The sequence below is a fragment of the Oratosquilla oratoria genome, chromosome 26, assembly GCF_046742065.1.
Source record: "Oratosquilla oratoria isolate Oo_2021 chromosome 26, ASM4674206v1, whole genome shotgun sequence".
In the NCBI taxonomy this organism is placed as follows: domain Eukaryota; kingdom Metazoa; phylum Arthropoda; class Malacostraca; order Stomatopoda; family Squillidae; genus Oratosquilla; species Oratosquilla oratoria.
This window is the reverse complement of record NC_134802.1, coordinates 15,338,577-15,356,096: the sequence shown is the minus strand read 5'-3', so window position 1 is coordinate 15,356,096 and position 17,520 is coordinate 15,338,577. Positions and strand designations below refer to the sequence as shown.

The following is a 17,520-nucleotide window of genomic DNA, read 5'->3' as shown; positions in this document are numbered from 1 at the left end:
GAAGAGAGAAGGAGTTTGAATGTGTTTGAGATGAGGTGTCTGAGAAGTATGATGGGGGTTACTATGCTAGATAGAGTGAGGAATGAGGAGGTGAGGAGGAGAACAGGGGTGGAAAGGGAGTTGGGAGATAGTTGATGAAAGAGTATTAGCATGGTTTGGACACATGGAAAGAATGAGTGAAGAAAGACTAGTAAAAGAGATATGGAAGGCAGATGTGGAGGGAATGAACATGAGGGGACGTCCTAGGATGAGGTGGATGGATGGGGTGAAGGGGGCTTTGGGGAAGAGAGGAATGTCTGTTGAGGAAGGACGGGAGAGGACAGAAGACGGGTGAATGGAGAATGGTTGTATATGGATGATGTTGTGATGCATGAGGTGGAATGGGGGGTGAGGTAGTATGCGTGAGCAAAATTTGATGCAGCCTGAAGGGATTTCTTCCTGTCTTCTCCTTTTATGCATGGGGGGACAGAGATGGGGGGTCGCCGATTTAATGAAGCGGCCTTGCTGTGGATGTGCTGTGTCTTGCGACACTGCTTCTGACCCAGGGCAGTGGACAAGGTGCAGGGATGACCCGTCATCCAGGAGGTGCTAAGATAAGAGGGAGGGTGGAGGAGTGTGAAATGTATTCAGGGATGGAATGGGTGGGAATGATTTTATGCTTTTTCCATTTTGGCTACCTCCCTTGTAAGGGGGAAAAAGCCTTGGTATATGTATGATATTTGTTGTTGTTACATACATACATACATATACCAAGGCTTTTTTCCCCCTTCCAAGGGAGGTAGCCAAAAAGGGAAAGGCATAAAAACACTCCCACCCATTTCATCCCCAAATACACTCCACACCCCTCCCACCCTTCCTCTCATCTGAGCACCTCCTGGATGACGGGTCATCCCTGCACCCCGCCCACCGCCCTGGGTCAGAAGCAGTGTCGCAAGACACAGTACATCCACAGCAAGGCCGCTTCATTTAATCGGCGACCCCCCCTCTCCGTCCCCCTTTGCATATAAGGAGAGGACGGGGAGAAATCCCTTCGGGCTGCGTCAAAATTTACTCATGCAGTCATGCAGTCACAACATCATCCATATACAACCATTCTCCACTCACCTCTGTCTTCCGTCCTCTCCCTTCCTTCCTCAACAGACATTCCCCTCTTCCCCAAAGCCCCTTCACCCCATCCATCCACCTCATCCTAGGACGTCCCCTCATGTTCACTCCCTCCACATCTGCCTTCCATACCTCTTTTACTAGTCTTTCTTCACTCATTCTTTCCATGTGTCCAAACCATCCTAATATTGACATTGCTAAAAGGTAATGAATATGTGACACATCACAGATTTTCAACAACCCAAAGGCCAACAACTGATCTGGGAGTTACATACTGTATTATTTCAATTCATAATCTTTGAAAGATATTTGTAACATTGTATGGTTCATGGGAAAGGAATCCCTTCAAACTGTGTCAAAAAATCATTCATACATAAGCACCATCTACCTCCCCATCCCCTGCCCCTCCCTTCCTTTCATAACAGTATCATCTATACACAGTCACTCTCCACATCCTTATCTCCTACCTTCACCCTTCCTTGTTGAACACCCCCTTTACTCCATCCCTCCATCTCATCCTTGGTCATCCTCTGAAGTTCAGTACCTCCACCTCTGCTTTCTACACCTCTTTTCCTAATCTTTCATCACTCATTCTTTCCATGTGCCCAAACCATCCCAATAATTTTTCAACAGCCTTGTGCCATCTCCTTTTCCACTCCTGCTCTCCTCCTCACCTCCTTGTTCTTGCTCTATCCAACCTAGTAACCCCTACTATACTTCTCAGACATTTCATTTCAAATACATTTTAACTCTTCCTCTCTGCTGCTCTGCCCCATATAGTGCTGTTGGCACAATTACCCCTTCATACAATCTATTTGCATCCATTCCCAGATGCCTATTTCTCACAACACTTTTTAATCTCCCAAGGTGTTAACTTGATTCTCACAATCTACAGTTTACCTCCTCCTTCATGCCTCCCTTTCTTGCCACATGTGACCCCAAAAACCTAAAGGTACCCACTTCCTCCAGCTTCTCTCCTTATTTCTAACTCACTGCCACCCTCTACCCTTGTACATCTCATCACATTTAACTTTCTCCTATCGTATACCTCCCCAAACTCTGCCACAAACTCCCTTAATCCCTCCTTTGACCCTGCCACCAACATGTCAGCAAACAGCAAATGGCTCATCTCCCACTTTTCTCCATTCTCTTTAACCATCCCGTTCCCTGTCCACCCTCGCCTTTACCTCCCACACCATCCCATCCATGTACACGTTGAACAGCTATGGTGACATGACATATCCCTGATGCAGTCCCATCTTTACCTCAAACCACTCACTCACACAATTTTCCATTCTAACACAGGCTCTACTACTCTCAGAAAAGCTCTTGACTGCCCTTTACAGCTTTCCCCCAATCCCATATATTTGCCAAATCTTTCACAGTGCCTTCCTGTCTACCTTTCCCAAATCCATAAAGGCTCTAAAAAACAAGGAATGCAAGGAAGAGAGGGGCAGGGGATGGGGGAGGGTAGGGGATGCTTATGTGTGAATGATATTTTGTTGCAGCCTGAAGGCATTTCTCCCCATTTTCTCTTTTTCTAAGCATGAGGGGGTGGAGAGGGGGGGGGTCATCAATTAAGTGAAGTAGCCATGCTGCAGATATACTGTGTCTTGCTACATTGCCTCTGACTCAGGGCAGTGGGGAGGATATGTGGATGACATGTCATCCATGAGGAGCTAAGATGAGAGGGGGGTAGGGTGGTGGATGGGAGTGGAATGGGTGGGAGTAGGTATGTGCCTTTGACTTGGCTACCTTCCTTATAAAAGGAGGAAAGGCCCTTGATATATAGATAGATAGTATGGTTTAGAGATTTGTAGTTGAAAGGAGACAAAAAGGAGGCATTTAAATGTTTGAGATGAAATGTTTAACCCCTAGAATACAATGATGCCCACATAGGCATCATAAGCTGCGAGTGGGTATATGGGGATGCTGGCATCGGCATCTTGGTTATATTTATTTTGTAGTTGTAGCCGAGTGATCCCTGTATTCTGTGAGCAAGTTTGTTTGTGTGTTCTGTGCTTGTATTTATTCAGGGTAAAAGAGAATGAGTATAACAGTGGTAACTTAATATTTTATAATGCACATATTGTGATGCATCATTGTACATCAGGCAACCTAATGTGTGCACAAATATTTGACTTGTATTGAAGAGGTTAAGAATGTTTGAGGTTATGAGGATGGATAGAGTGAAAAAGGTGAAGTGGAGAGTATGGGTGGAAAGGTGTTGAAATAAGTCTGAGATGAAGTGTTTATGTATGGTGGGGGTTACAAGGATGGATAGAGTGGGAAGTGAGGTGATGTTGAGAATTGGGGTGGAAAGAGAGGTTGGAAGATAGGCCTTTTGGTTTGGACATTAGAAAGAATGAGTGAAGAGAGACTAGCATAAAGAATGTGGAAGGCAGAGATGGATGGAGTGGTTGATAAATTGATGTGTCTTGAAGGATTTCTTTGTTTCTGCTTTGTATTTTCATGAGTGGAAGAAGGGGCAAGGTTGCCTTTAATGAAACAGTGGGGTTAACCAGAATGGTTGTCAGGCCCTGTGTGGAGGTAGTGTGTTGCTGCATTGATTTTGATACAGGTAGTAAGCAGGGAACAGGGATGACCCTTCATTCACAAGGAATTTAGATAAAAAGAAAAACAAATGGGTGCTGGATGAGTGAAGGTTGTATGCATCCCTTAAAGTACGTTTTGCTCAGTGCAATTATCACTCAGCAGCGATCATTCTTGGTTCAGTGATGATTTTCAAATGATTGTCTAGAGCACTAATTCTTTGTTTTACTTCAAGCTACAAAGTAAGAGGCTGATAATTTTAACTGAACCTACCAATGCATTTACCCAAATATGATACCAGGTATGATGTGCATTACCTGCCATTGGCTGTGGTAGGCAATCACACTGAGCAAAATAAACCTTTAGTTGGCCATCTCCTGTATAAGGGGGAAAGGGACTTTTGGTATGTGTTTGTATGCATGTATGTGTGTTCTAATTGTATGGTGACCTTTATTGGGAAGTATTCTGAAGGGAGGTCATGTTTTGTTTCCCATGTTTGTATTTAGAAGGAGGGGGAGCAAGTACATTGGCATATCAGGGGATGTTGCATGGTGATTATATTGAGGTGTTATCTGATGGGTTGGTAGTGGAATTATGTTTTGGTTTGATTTTTTTTTTTTGTTCTTTTTTTCTTTTTTTCATTTTCATCTGCTGTTTGAGTGAAGAAAGACTAGTAAAAGAGGTATGGAAGGCAGATGTGGAGGGAGTGAACATGAAGGGACGTCCTAGGATGAGGTGGATGGATGGGGTGAAGGGGGCTCTGGGGAAGAGGGGAATGTCTGTTGAGGAAGGACAGGAGAGGACAGAAGACAGGGGTGAATGGAGAATAGTTGTATATGGATGATGTTGTGATGCATGAGGTGGAATGGGGGGTGAGGTAGTATGTGTGAGCAAATTTGAAGCAGCCCGAAGGGATTTCTCCCCATCTTCTCCTTTATGCATGGGGGGATGGAGAGGGGGAGTCGCCGATTTAATGAAGCGGCCTTGCTGTGGATGTGCTGTGTCTTGTGACACTGCTTCTGACCCAGGGCAGGGGACAAGGAGCAGGGATGACCCGTCATCCAGGAGGTGCTAAGATGAGAGGGAGGGTGGAGGGGTGTGGAGTGTATTCAGGGATGGAATGGGTGGGAATGATTTTATGCTTTTTCCTTTTTGGCTACCTCCCTTGTAAGGGGGAAAAAGCCTAGGTATATGTATGTATGTTTGCATTTTTATCCTTATATGAAAAACAGAAATAAAAGAAGGGGAGATAGGTTGGTTTTAAGTAACCAGTAGCATTGAGTGAGTGTCTGGGCCCAATCTGGAGACAGGAACTTGCCTCATGGAGCTGCTCTTCTTTGCAGGGGTGGGTGCATGTCGCTGCATTTACAATCAGGAGGCACTGGGATTTTTTTCCATCTGAGTCTTGTCTTACTCTTGGTTAACAGTGGTGCCACTTGCCAGCATGTCATTCATGTAACACCTTAAGGTTATTAACTAATGCTGAATTCGATGCAAGTTAAACAAGACTTTTTCTTAGAAGTATTGATTTAACTATATTGTAACTTGCATTATTGGTTGGCAGGGACCCTATTCTCTCTGATGTCTGTTTTGTAGGACCATCACTTTTAGGTACCTGCCATTGGTACTCACCTGGGTAACTGACTGTTCCCAGAGATTGGTGCCATCTGCATAAGGCTAGGTGGCTGGGGTTTCTTGTGGCTGTTTGGCACTGAACTCTTGGGGTTGGGGGTTAGTCCCCACAGTGAAGATATTGCCACACCAGGAAGCATATAATCCATAACCTCAAGCACTTATTAGCCTATGATCCTGACTACATAAGTAACATTCACCTAAAACAGTTGGGACCATATGGCATACATGCACTCAACAACATTGCAAACTACAGCTATTCACACAACAGTATAACCAACATCTGAAAGCATGGTAAAGTCCTCACAATCCCCAAACCCAGCAAAGACCCAACAGTTCCATCATCACACCATCCATTCACACTACTCTCAACTCCATCCAAAGTCATACTCATACTACAACTTGTCACACCACATACCCCCATTGCTGAATCACAACATGGTTTTAGACCACTACACTCCAAAAACATTCTTCTGATAAACCTTACACAAAGAGTTTTGATGGCATCAATTCAGATAAGCCCCACACAGAACACTTCTTATAACACTAGACATTAGTAAAGCTTTTGATGCCATCTCTCATCACAATCTCACTAAGAGAATATATAACATAGACATGCACAATAATACTAAAAAATAGCTGGCTGATTATCTGACATGTAAAAATACCTGTGGGTCATATAATGGCCAATCATTGCACACCAGAAACTGTAAGAACAGAGTACCACAGGGCTCAGTTCTATCCCCCACACTCTTTAGTCCATACATACACGAAATACCCACACCCAACACTTCAGGAATACAAATCTCTTCATATCAATCAAATCAATCATCCTGAGTCCACTGCTGAACAAAGGCCTCCTTCATAGCATTCCACGATTCACACGACCGCACCATCCTCTGCCATGTCACTCCTGCACTCTTCTCGATCTCGTCTCTCCACCTTCTGTCTGGTCTCCCTCTTCCATGCTTCCCATCTCGCAGCATCCACTCAGTAACACACTTGCTCCATCGCTCATCAGTTGTTTGCACTAACTTACCTGCCCAATTCCACTTCCTCTCTTTTATTGCTTCCACAATATCTTCCACTCTAGTCTGCTCTCTCACCCAACTTGCTCTCTTTTGGTCTCTCAGTGTTATTCCCATCATTGATCTCTCCATTCTCCTCTGTGCTGTCCTTAGTTTTGTTTCCATTGCCTTCGTTAGTTTCCAAGTCTCACACCCATAGATTATTGCTGGTAGAATGCATTGATTGTAAACTTTATGTTTCAAACATAAAGGTAGAGAGCCTCTCAGGATCTTATTATACTTACCAAACACTTTCCAAACAATTGTAATACGTCTTTTTATTTCATTATGATGATCTTTCGTCACTTTCACCATCTGCCCTAAATAATTATACTCTTCAGCTTCCTCAAGACTCATCATCAATTACAATCTCGATGATGAGAGTCTTGAGGAAGCTGAAGAGTATAATTATTTAGGGCAGATGGTGAAAGTGATGAAAGATCATGATAATGAAATAAAGAGACGCATTATAGTTGGTTGGAAAGTGTTTGGTAAGTATAATAAGATCCTGAGAGGCTCTCTACCTTAATGTTTGAAACGTAAAATTTACAATCAATGCATTCTACCAGCAATAACATACGGGTGCGAGACTTGGAAACTAACGAGGGCAATGGAAACAGAACTAAGGACAGCAAATCTCTTCATATGCAGATGACATAACAATTACATGCAGACGCTATAACACAGACAAAGCCGTGGAAATACTACAACCATACCTTGACACACTCAACTCCTGGTTAATCACAAATAGATTCAAAATAGCCCCAACCAAAGCTATAGCCACACTTCTCACCAATTGGACAGTAGAACACAAATATGTACCACACCTCTTTATCAACACACTCATACCACACACACATACACCCAAGATTCTTGGCATAACATATGATACATCCATGTCATTCAAACAACACATCATAAACATGAAGACTTAATGCACTTAAATCAATTGCAGGAACAACATTTGGACAAAACAAAGAAACTATTACTACAGTATACAAACAGTGCATATGCTCAGTTATGAATTATGCAAGCCTTGCATAGGCCCCTAATCTCACTAAAACACTCCACAACACCCTAGAGATCATACAAAACAAAGCTTTAAAGACTATACAGGCTGCACAAATACAACACCTACAGACCATTTATACCATGAAACTAAACTCCTCAAAGTCAAGAATCACCTTGACTTGAGAGGCACACAAACACTTGCTGCAGCCTCCACAAACCTGATCTGCTTCTATTCGAGACTAATAGAAATAATACAAGAGAGGGATGGATGGGCAGACTGCCTTTCTAGACCTACAAAAAGCATTTAATAAGGTACACACACAAGAAACTAATAAGAAAAATAGAATCAATAGGTGGCATCAGGGATTTGTGGGAAAACCTTGTTCCAGCTGTGGTCTTCATCAGGGAGACAGGACTGCTCAGCCAGACAGTCTAGCAGACAACAATAACAACAACATTCTGACATTATTCCCTTCAAGAACAGGGAGTAATGTGGATGTGAAGCAGAAAACAGGTGATAGAATAGGCCAGTGTGTTGAGGTGGTAAGGGCATGTGAAAAGGGTAAATAAAGAACAACTAATGAAAATGTGGAAAGCAGAATTGGAGTAAGCCTAGGGGAAGACCTAGAATGATATAATAGGGTGAAAAGAACTTTGGTTGCATGTATGTCTAATTGGATGACCCTTGAACATGGCCATATAGGTAGTTGCTTGATAGGTTTTCTTCGTGACAATTACATAGTTCAGCATGTAAATGCCCACAAAACATGGAAACTTACTCGATCTATTGATCACTAGCCGTGAAAGCATGATAACCGATGTAGAAGTTGGTGAAACTATTGCAAATAGTGATCACAACTTAGATTCAAACTGCTAAAAAAAAATTAGAATAGATACTTGTGTATCTAAAATGGGAGGCAAAATTAAGTGAAAGACCTGTAGATCAGATGTGGGAAATATTTCAAAATATGCTTACTAAGATGATTCATACTTGCATCCCATTTAAGGACAGACGCCCCCCCAAATCAGGCTCACCCAAAATGGCTCGACAAAGAAACTGAAAAAAGCATTGCTAAAAAGAGACAGGCTTATAAGAAATACAAGTGCTCGGGTGCACTTAATGACTATCAAAGTTATGTATTAACACAGAGAGATTTAAAAAAGACAAATGAAAATGACAATACGAAATGAATGTTGCTGATAAATCCAAAGAGAATCTCAAACAATTCTATAGTTACATTAGAGATAAAAAAGTTATTAGGAATCACATTGGCCCACTATTATCTGTTGATTGCCGGTCAACTTGAGTATTCAAACGAAGGAATGTGTGATATTTTAAACAACTACTTTAGTTCAATATTCATAAACGAAACACCTCAGAGTGAACTACAAACTGAAACCTATGAAAAATCTAGGGTGAACTTACTGCAGTAAATATAACAAAAGAATTTTTTTTAAAGGTGTATAGAGAAACTCAAAATTAATAAAACACCAGAGCCTGATGGTTGGCATCCAAGAATCTTAAAGGAAATGAAAAATGAGATTGTTGTCCCATTAGAAACTATTTTCAAGAAATCCATCATATCTGGAGATGTCCCAAGAGAATGGAAGCTAGCCAACATTACTCCCATATTCAAAAAAGGTTACAAAAAGAAACCAAAGAACTACAGGCATATAAGCTTGACTACAGTCGTAGGAAAAATTATGGAAACTATCATCAGAGATGCTATCGAACATCCTTTAGAAATTAACTGTTTGATAAATGATAGACAACATGGATTCAGATGGAAACATTCTTGTGTGACTAACTTATTTGAGTTCTACAACACAGTTGTCTCGAATTATGACAAAAGAAACATACATACATACATACATATACCAAGGCTTTTTCCCCCTTCCAAGGGAGGTAGCCACAAAGGGAAAGGCATAAAAACACTCCCACCCATTTCATCCCTAAATACACTCCACACCCCTCCCACCCTTCCTCTCATCTGAGCACCTCCTGGATGACGGGTCATCCCTGAATGACCGCCCTGGGTCAGAAGCAGTGTCGCAAGACACAGTACATCCACAGCAAGGCCGCTTCATTTAATCGGCGACCCCCTCTCCGTCCCCCTTTGCATATAAGGAGAGGACAGAGAACTGTGTAGTCAAATCCCATATAAACTTCTAGCAGAGGCAGTGCAATGTAGTTCAGTTTGAAGCTTTAAAATTTGTTAAGATCTACATCTAAGCAAGATGATGTAATGACTGTCATTCATTTTATATTATTGGTTTATTTGTTTGTTATTATTTGTCTGTATGTTTATTATTTGCTTGATTTTCATTTATTATTATTTATCTGTCAATTTACAATTATTTACTATTTACCTGTTTGTTTATTATTTAACTATACCTATACATTTATTTATTTTATTTATTGTTATTTATATTATTATAATTTTTATACATACATATACCAAGGCTTTTTCCCCCTTACAAGGGGGGTAGCCAAAAAGAAAAAGGCATAAAATCATTCCCATCCATTCCATCCCTGAATACACTCCACACCCCTCCACCCTCCCTCTTATCTTAGCACCTCCTGAAATGACGGGTCATCCCTGCACCTTGTCCACTGCCCTGGGTCAGAAGCAGTGTCGCAAGACACAGCACATCCACAGCAAGGCCGCTTCATTAAATCGGCAACCCCCCCTCTCTGTCCCCCCATTGCATAAAATGAGAGGACGGGGAGAAATCCCTTCGGGCTGCGTCAAGTTTTGCTCACCTCATGCAATCACAACATCATCCATATACAACCATTCTCCATTCACCCCTGTCTTCTGTCCTCTCCCGTCCTTCCTCAACAGACATTCCCCTCTTCCCCAAAGCACCCTTCACCCCATCCATCCACCTCATCCTAGGATGTCTCCTCATGTTCACTCCCTCCAAATCTGCCTTCCACACCTCTTTTACTAGTCTTTCAAAGGATTACAAAGGATTACAAAGGCGGAGCATGCCGACAGGAGACCTTTTGATCCATATCTAGGTCGGATGGGAAAAAAAAAAAAAAATCATATTAATAATAAATTAATAAATAAAAATTATAATAATGTAAACAACAAATAAAGTACATAAATAAATGCATAGGTATAGTTAAAATAATAAACAAATAGGTAAATAGTAAATAATAAATTGACATATAACTAATGATAAATGAAAATCAGACAGACAAATGATAACAAAACAAAAACAATATAAGATATATTATAATCATTACAGCATCTTACTTAGGTGTTTATCTAAACGATTCTTAAAGCTTCGAACTGAACTACATTGCACTACCTGTGCAGGAAGTTTATTCCATTCATTAACTACACGGTTGGCAAAGTTGTTTCTACCTACTTCCAAATTGAATCTATTTCTGGACAGTTTGAGACCATTGTTTCTTGTCTGATTCTCATTCAATGTGAAAATTTGGTCACTTTTGATGTTGTCAATTCCCTTTAAAATCTTAAAGACCTGTATCAAGTCACCTCTGAGTCTACGCTTTTTTAGAAACAGATTCATGTGCTTTAGTCGATTTTCGTATGATTTATTTTTGATATTTGGAATCAGTTTTGTGGCTCGCCGTTGTACTTTTTCCAGTCTGTCAATGTCTTTAATGAGATTCGGTGACCATGCGGAAACAGCATATTCCAAATGTGGACGAACTAACGATTTATATAGCTTGTTAATGAGTGATGGACTTTTGAAATCAAAAGATCGCGCAATCAGTCCCAGAATCTTATTTGCTTTCTCAGAGGCTGAAATACATTGCTTGGATGATTTGAGGTCGTTACTGATAATTACGCCGAGATCTTTTTCACTATCCACTTTTGTTAACGAATTTCCAAATAACTTGTAATCGTACTTACTGTTATTTTTACCTATGTGCATTACCTTGCATTTACTTGTGTTAAATTTCATTAGCCACTTTTCAGACCATTGCTGTAATTGATCTAAATCTTCTTGAATATCTAATTGGTTTGAGTGATCATTTGCCACTCCACACAGTTTTGTATCATCAGCAAATTTGGAAACAGTAGATTTTAGTCCATGGTCTATATCATTTATATATACTATGAATAGAAGTGGCCCAAGAACGGAACCCTGAGGAACTCCACTTGCAACACTTTTCCATCCAGAAGTTTTTCCATTTAAAACAACTCTCTGTTTTCGACCATTCAACCAATTACTAGTCCAACCTAATAGGCTACCACTTATTCCATGCAAAGCTAGTTTAGTAAGTAGTCTTTCGTGTGGGACGGTATCAAAAGCTTTTGCAAAGTCTAGATGTATTAAATCTATATTGTTTCTTTTGTCATAATTCGAGATAACTGTGTTGTAGAATTTGAGTAAGTTAGTCACACAAGAACGTTTCCGTCTGAAACCATGCTGGCTATCATTTATCAAACGGTTACTTTCTAAATGATGTTCGATAGCATCTCTGATGATAGTTTCCATTATTTTTCCTACGATTGAAGTCAAACTAATAGGCCTATAGTTATTTGGTTTCTTTTTGTCACCTTTTTTGAATATGGGAGTAACGTTAGCTAGCTTCCATTCTCTTGGGACATCTCCGGATATGATGGATTTCTTGAAAATAATTTCTAATGGAACAACAATCTCATTTTTCATTTCCTTTAAGATTCTTGGATGCCAACCATCAGGCCCTGATGTTTTATTAACTTTGAGTTTGTCTATACACTTTTTAATTTTTTCTTTTGTTATATTTACCGTAGTGAGTAAGTTTACCCTAGACTTTTCACATGTTTCAGTTTGGAGTTCACTCATTCTTTCCATGTGTCCAAACCATCCTAATATTCTTTCTTCAACCCTATCTCCCAGCTCCTTTTCCACCCCTGTTCTCCTCCTCACCTCCTCATTTCTCACTCTATCTAGCCTAGTAACCCCCATCATACTTCTCAGACACCTCATCTCAAACACATTCAAACTCCTTCTCTCTTCTTCTCTTATGTTCCATGTTTCTGCCCCATACAGTGCTGTTGGCACAATCACTCCTTCATACAGTCTCCTCTTAGCATCCATTCTCAAATGTCTATTCCTCATTACACACTTTAATCCACCAAGGCATTTACTCGCTTCTCTCAATCTACATTCTACCTCCACTTTCACTCCACCTTTCCCTGCCACATTTGCACCCAAGTATCTAAAACTATCCACTTACTCCAGTCGCTCTCCCTTAATGCTCACTTCCAGTCTACTGCCACTTTCACCCCTTGTACATCTCATCACCTTACTTTTACCCACATTTATCTTTAGCTTTCTTCTATCACATACTCTCCCAAACTCTGCCACCAACTTCCTCAATCCCTCCTCTGATCCTGCCACAAGCACAGTGTCGTCCGCAAACAACAGCTGGCTCACCTCCCACTTTTCTCCATTTTCTTTAACCATCTCCAATCCCTGACCCACTACCCTTGCATTTAGCTCTCGTACCACCACTCTCACACCACCCCATCCATGTATAATTTTTATACATATTTTTATTTATTTATCTTTATTATATATATTTTTTCGCATCTAACCTAGTTATGGACCAAAAGGTCTCCTGTTGGCATGCTCCTCCTTTGTAATGTCTGTAGAACAGGGAAGAAAGATTGCAAAACATAGGGATGTGTGGAGAGATTATGAAAGGATGACAAACCCCAGAAGGTTATTCCTGTATCTTCTTCATAGGTGGGTGGATGAGGAAGGGGGTTATCATATGGTGAAGTAATTGTGCTAAACCATGTTTAGCTGATGGGGCTGTGGAGGTGTCTGACTGCACTGCTGCATTTGACTTGAGCAGTGTGGTAGGAAGCAGGGTAGCCCTTCGTCTCTTAGGTGCTGAGATGGAGGAGGAAGGATGATTGGGTCTTTTGTTGTGGGCATGTATTTGGTTTTGCCACCTCATTATAAGAAAACCCCTAGTATATGTATACATTGTTTGATATGAGTGGAATATATGCTTTCTTCCTTTATCTTGGTTCATTTTGTGTAAATTAGTAGGAGGTGCCAAGATAGGAGAGAGGGAGGAGGGTGGAGGGAAGTGGAATATATGGGAAATGAAATGAGTGGAAGTGATTTCTATGCCTTTTTCTTTTTGGCTACCCCGTGTAAGGGGGAAAAAGCCTTTGGTATATGTATGTATATATTTTGTGTAAATTGGTATTAAAGGTGTTTCTTTATCTGTTTTTGTATTCTATTTTGTCTGCCCTCTTTGTATTTGGCAGTAATAGAATAAATGACTGAATGTGTCAAGCTGAGGTGTTAACTAACAGAGAAAGGAGTGGAAAATGTTGGTCTAGAATTAAGAATATAATTAACTTTTATGTTTCTATTTCCAAATTTATTTGTTTTGTAATATTTTTGTCTTTTGTCTGCAGGAACTGTTTGGGACAAGCTGGAGTCGAATATCAAATTTTATGACAACAAAGACTGCAAGCCAGGTACGAAGTTACCACAAGAAATGGGTAGAAATGGCAAATGTAATTGAAGAATCAGAAGCTCTTGACCCGTGTGTTTTTATGTCATCTGATTTGAAATTAGATTCCAGCTTTGAAGAACCACTAGTTTTGATGCGGACAGCATCAGATGTGGCTTCAAACATAAGTTTAAAGGAGGAGAAAAAGAAAGATGATATGGCTTTTGTTCACACTGATGATATGGGAATCTCGTGTGAAAGCCTTGGCTTTGCTGAGGAGTGGGTTATATCTACAGAAAATTCTCCAGTGATTGCTGATAGTCACAAGAAGAAACTTAAAAGGAAAAATAGCAAGAAATCTGATTTAACAATCAAATTTAAAAATAAATCTGTTTTACCAGAACACAAAGAGATTTTTCAAAGGAAATCTAAAAAAAAATGTAAGGACAAAAAGAGACTTAAAAAAAAGCAAAGTTCAAGCAAAGAAAAGTTTGTAGCATCACAAATACTCGTAGTACCGTCTTCAAGTAGTATGACCACTTCATCAGAGTCCCATTTGCCCCAGTTACCTTTGTTGCAAGGTGCTCCTCCAGGTAGCTTAGGTCAAATTGTACATCTAAGTAAGGATGATGAAAAGGAAAGTGATGTTGACATTGATGGTAGTGGTGATGAGAACTTTCCAACACACAAAGAACCAACATCTAGTGATTGTTTTGAAGAAAAGATCACAAAGGACATTGCTGAAAGTAATCAGGCCCTGCCTATACATGAAGAAAAGGGAAAGGAGAAGGAAAATAGGAAATCTGAAGAAGTTCAGAAAAGTAGAAGAGTGTATCACATTAGACCACCAGAACAGGAGTTGGTAATGGACCGTAGTATAATAACAGACGACGAAAAAAAAATTCATTGTGAATACTTTTTAGGTAGAAGTGTGAAAACACCAGAACGTTATATTAAAATTCGTAATTATTTGATTGATTATTGGAATCAAGTAAAACCTAAGTACATAAGAAAGACTAATGCTCGAGCTGGACTAGAGAGATGTGGGGATGTCAATTCAATAGGAAAAATTCATGAATACCTCGAAAAAATTGGTGCCATAAATTTTGGGTGTCCTGAAAGTAATTACAGTGATCCACTTGTAATTGAAACGAGATCCAAGGAGCGTCGTGTTGCTGTTGTTAAACAAGTTCCTAAGCTTGATCGTTCTGACATGGCACGTCAGAAGCATAAGAAAAAGGAGGTACATATGAGTGAGGGTGGGGGCCTTACTATTAGTCATGACGAGTCAGGAGCTGTGGTGGATGCCTACCATGTTCCTGAAGCCCCCAAGAATAGAGGAAGCAAGTTAGGAGGGCGTCACTCTCAGTTTAAATTGATTCGATGTCTTAACTATGATGCTGACACTCCTCCACCTTTCCATGTTGTGATTCATCCCCATGCTCTTGTGGTAATGGACTTGCATGCTCACACCTCCCATGGTGAGGTGATGGGTCTCTTAGGAGGTTACCATGATCCAAGTTCTAAAAGCCTTCACATAACAGTTTGTGTACCTACCAAAGCAACAAGTTCGGGTGTGGAATGTGACATGTGTCCTATATCCCAGATTGCTGCCTGCACAGCCATTCAAGAAAGAGGGGTATCTGTAGTAGGATGGTATCATTCCCACCCAACTTTTCTTCCAAATCCTTCTCTCCAGGACTTGGACACACAAGCAGAGATGCAACAGTGGTTTGCTCGCCAGGAAGCTCCCTTTGTAGGGATTATCATAAGTCCCTATAGTCTCACCAATAAGGATGATTCATCTCAAATTCGATGTCTTATACTAGGACCTTCTCCAAGTGCAGATAAGTTGACCCCTCTTCAAGAAACAGATGAGACATCTTCAAAGCTAAGTACTCCTTACAAGTTAATTTGGAAAATTAATGATGTTCAGACACCACCTGGAGCATGGCAAGAGACCTTAACTGCTGTGCGATCAGTGGTGGGACTTGCAAGGGAAGATGGCATGGCAGTGAAGTGGCGGAAGCAGTGGGGTTCCATGACTTTTTGGGAGAAAACAATTGCTTCAATTGCATGCCATCTCACTCCTCATCTAGCAGGCTTAGAAGTGGCTGTTAGGTCAACACTTCTGTCAGCCATCAGAGAATATATGGAGCTATGAATACAAACACTCAGAAAGTTTTATTTCTGATCAGCTACATGTTAGTTGACAAAGTTGTCCTGGCATTCCAAAGAGAATATATTTATTATTAGTATGATTATTATTTTATTTCTATTTTTTCTATTTCAAATTTAAATGTGTGTGTGTGTATATATATATATAATATATATATATATATATATATAAATGTTTTTTAATAAAAAAAATTATATTCAAGGTATTATGATCTTATAGTTATTGCAGTCATGCTATATGTTTGCAGAGGGACCAGCAATTGGTACCTGCAAGTGGTGGTCTTAAGAGATTGATATCAGGTAGATTTATATTCCTACTGTCCATCCTCAGAACCTGTGAACTTCATCTACATCTGGAGGGGCAGGTAAACTGGGCCCTCAATATATCTTTCAACTTCACTTGTATTTCCTCTATCTTTTGGCATAAAAAGAGCTGACAGTCAGTGACTGTTCCCCTCCTGCTTTTGTGAACTGATGATATAGAAACTATCCCACACATGGATTTCTGTCTCTGTCTCTCCCTCCCTCTCTCTTTCTCCTCTCCCTCTCCTATCTCTCTCTCACCTCTCATCTCCCTCTCCTATCTCTCTCTCTCTCTCACCTCTCTCCCCCCCTCCCTCTCTCTCCCCCTCTCTCTCTCTCTCCCCCTCTCTCTCTCTCTCTCTCTCTCTCTCTCTCTCTCTCTCTCTCTCTCTCTCTCTCTCTCTCTCTCTCTCTCTCTCTCTCTCTCTCATCTCACCTGTCTCTCTTTCTTTCTTCCTCCCTCTCACCTCTCTCTCTCTCTCTCTTCCTCTCTTCCTCCCTCTCACCTCTCTCTTCCTCCCTCTCACCTCTCTCTTCCTCCCTCTCACCTCTCTCTTCCTCCCTCTCACCTCTCTCTTCCTCCCTCTCACCTCTCTCTTCCTCCCTCTCACCTCTCTTCCTCCCTCTCGCCTCTCTCTTCCTCCCTCTCACCTCTCTTCCTCCCTCTCACCTCTCTTCCTTCCTCTCACCTCTCTCTCTCTCTCTCCCCCTCTATTTTTCCTACTTATTCTAGAGAGGCCTATAGGAAGGCTGCTATGGAATTGCAGGTATTCCAGTCTGTGAAACTTTACCTTTGGTATTAATCATATTTGCAAACTGTAAATTGATATTAGAAAAACACTGCTTTAAAAGTTGTTAGCAAAAACTTGTGCAGAGAATATAAATGTGGAAATCTATTATTATTTGTGGAACTATAACCAGTATTTTACAATTCACAAAGAAATGGAGTAACTTTGAAATATATAATGTTTTTTTTCATGAACCATGGTTCATCTTCAAGTCAGACTGGAATAAAGTACAATAGTTGGTGCACCTCAGAATTGTGTCCATGAATGAAGTAGAATTAATGCACGGAACCCTTGTTTTTCTATACTTTTTAAGTAGGTACAGTAATGAAAGTAAAATGGAAAAATTTAAGACTAATAAATGAATTGAGTAAATTTTTTGTTTTGTTCCCCTGTAAGTGCAGTTAATAAATACAGTGTGGCTGGAGATGGATAATTATCT

General features: G+C 40.5%; 1 protein-coding gene across 4 annotated transcripts in view; it reads left to right on the top strand.

The window, feature by feature from the left end:
* LOC143039392 (histone H2A deubiquitinase MYSM1-like) overlaps positions 1–16,652 on the top strand; it is a 56,945-nt gene extending 40,293 nt beyond the window's left edge. For 2 of the 4 annotated variants that reach the window (XM_076209355.1, XM_076209356.1), the window contains exon 3: positions 13,775–16,652. In XM_076209355.1, the coding sequence (XP_076065470.1) occupies positions 13,814–15,976 (2,163 nt within the window). In that variant the 5' untranslated portion in view covers positions 13,775–13,813 and the 3' untranslated portion in view covers positions 15,977–16,652. The remainder of the gene's footprint in view (positions 1–13,774) is intronic. The other 2 variants (XM_076209352.1, XM_076209351.1) reach the window with 1 other exon arrangement.
* The last annotated feature ends 868 nt before the right edge of the window (positions 16,653–17,520 follow it).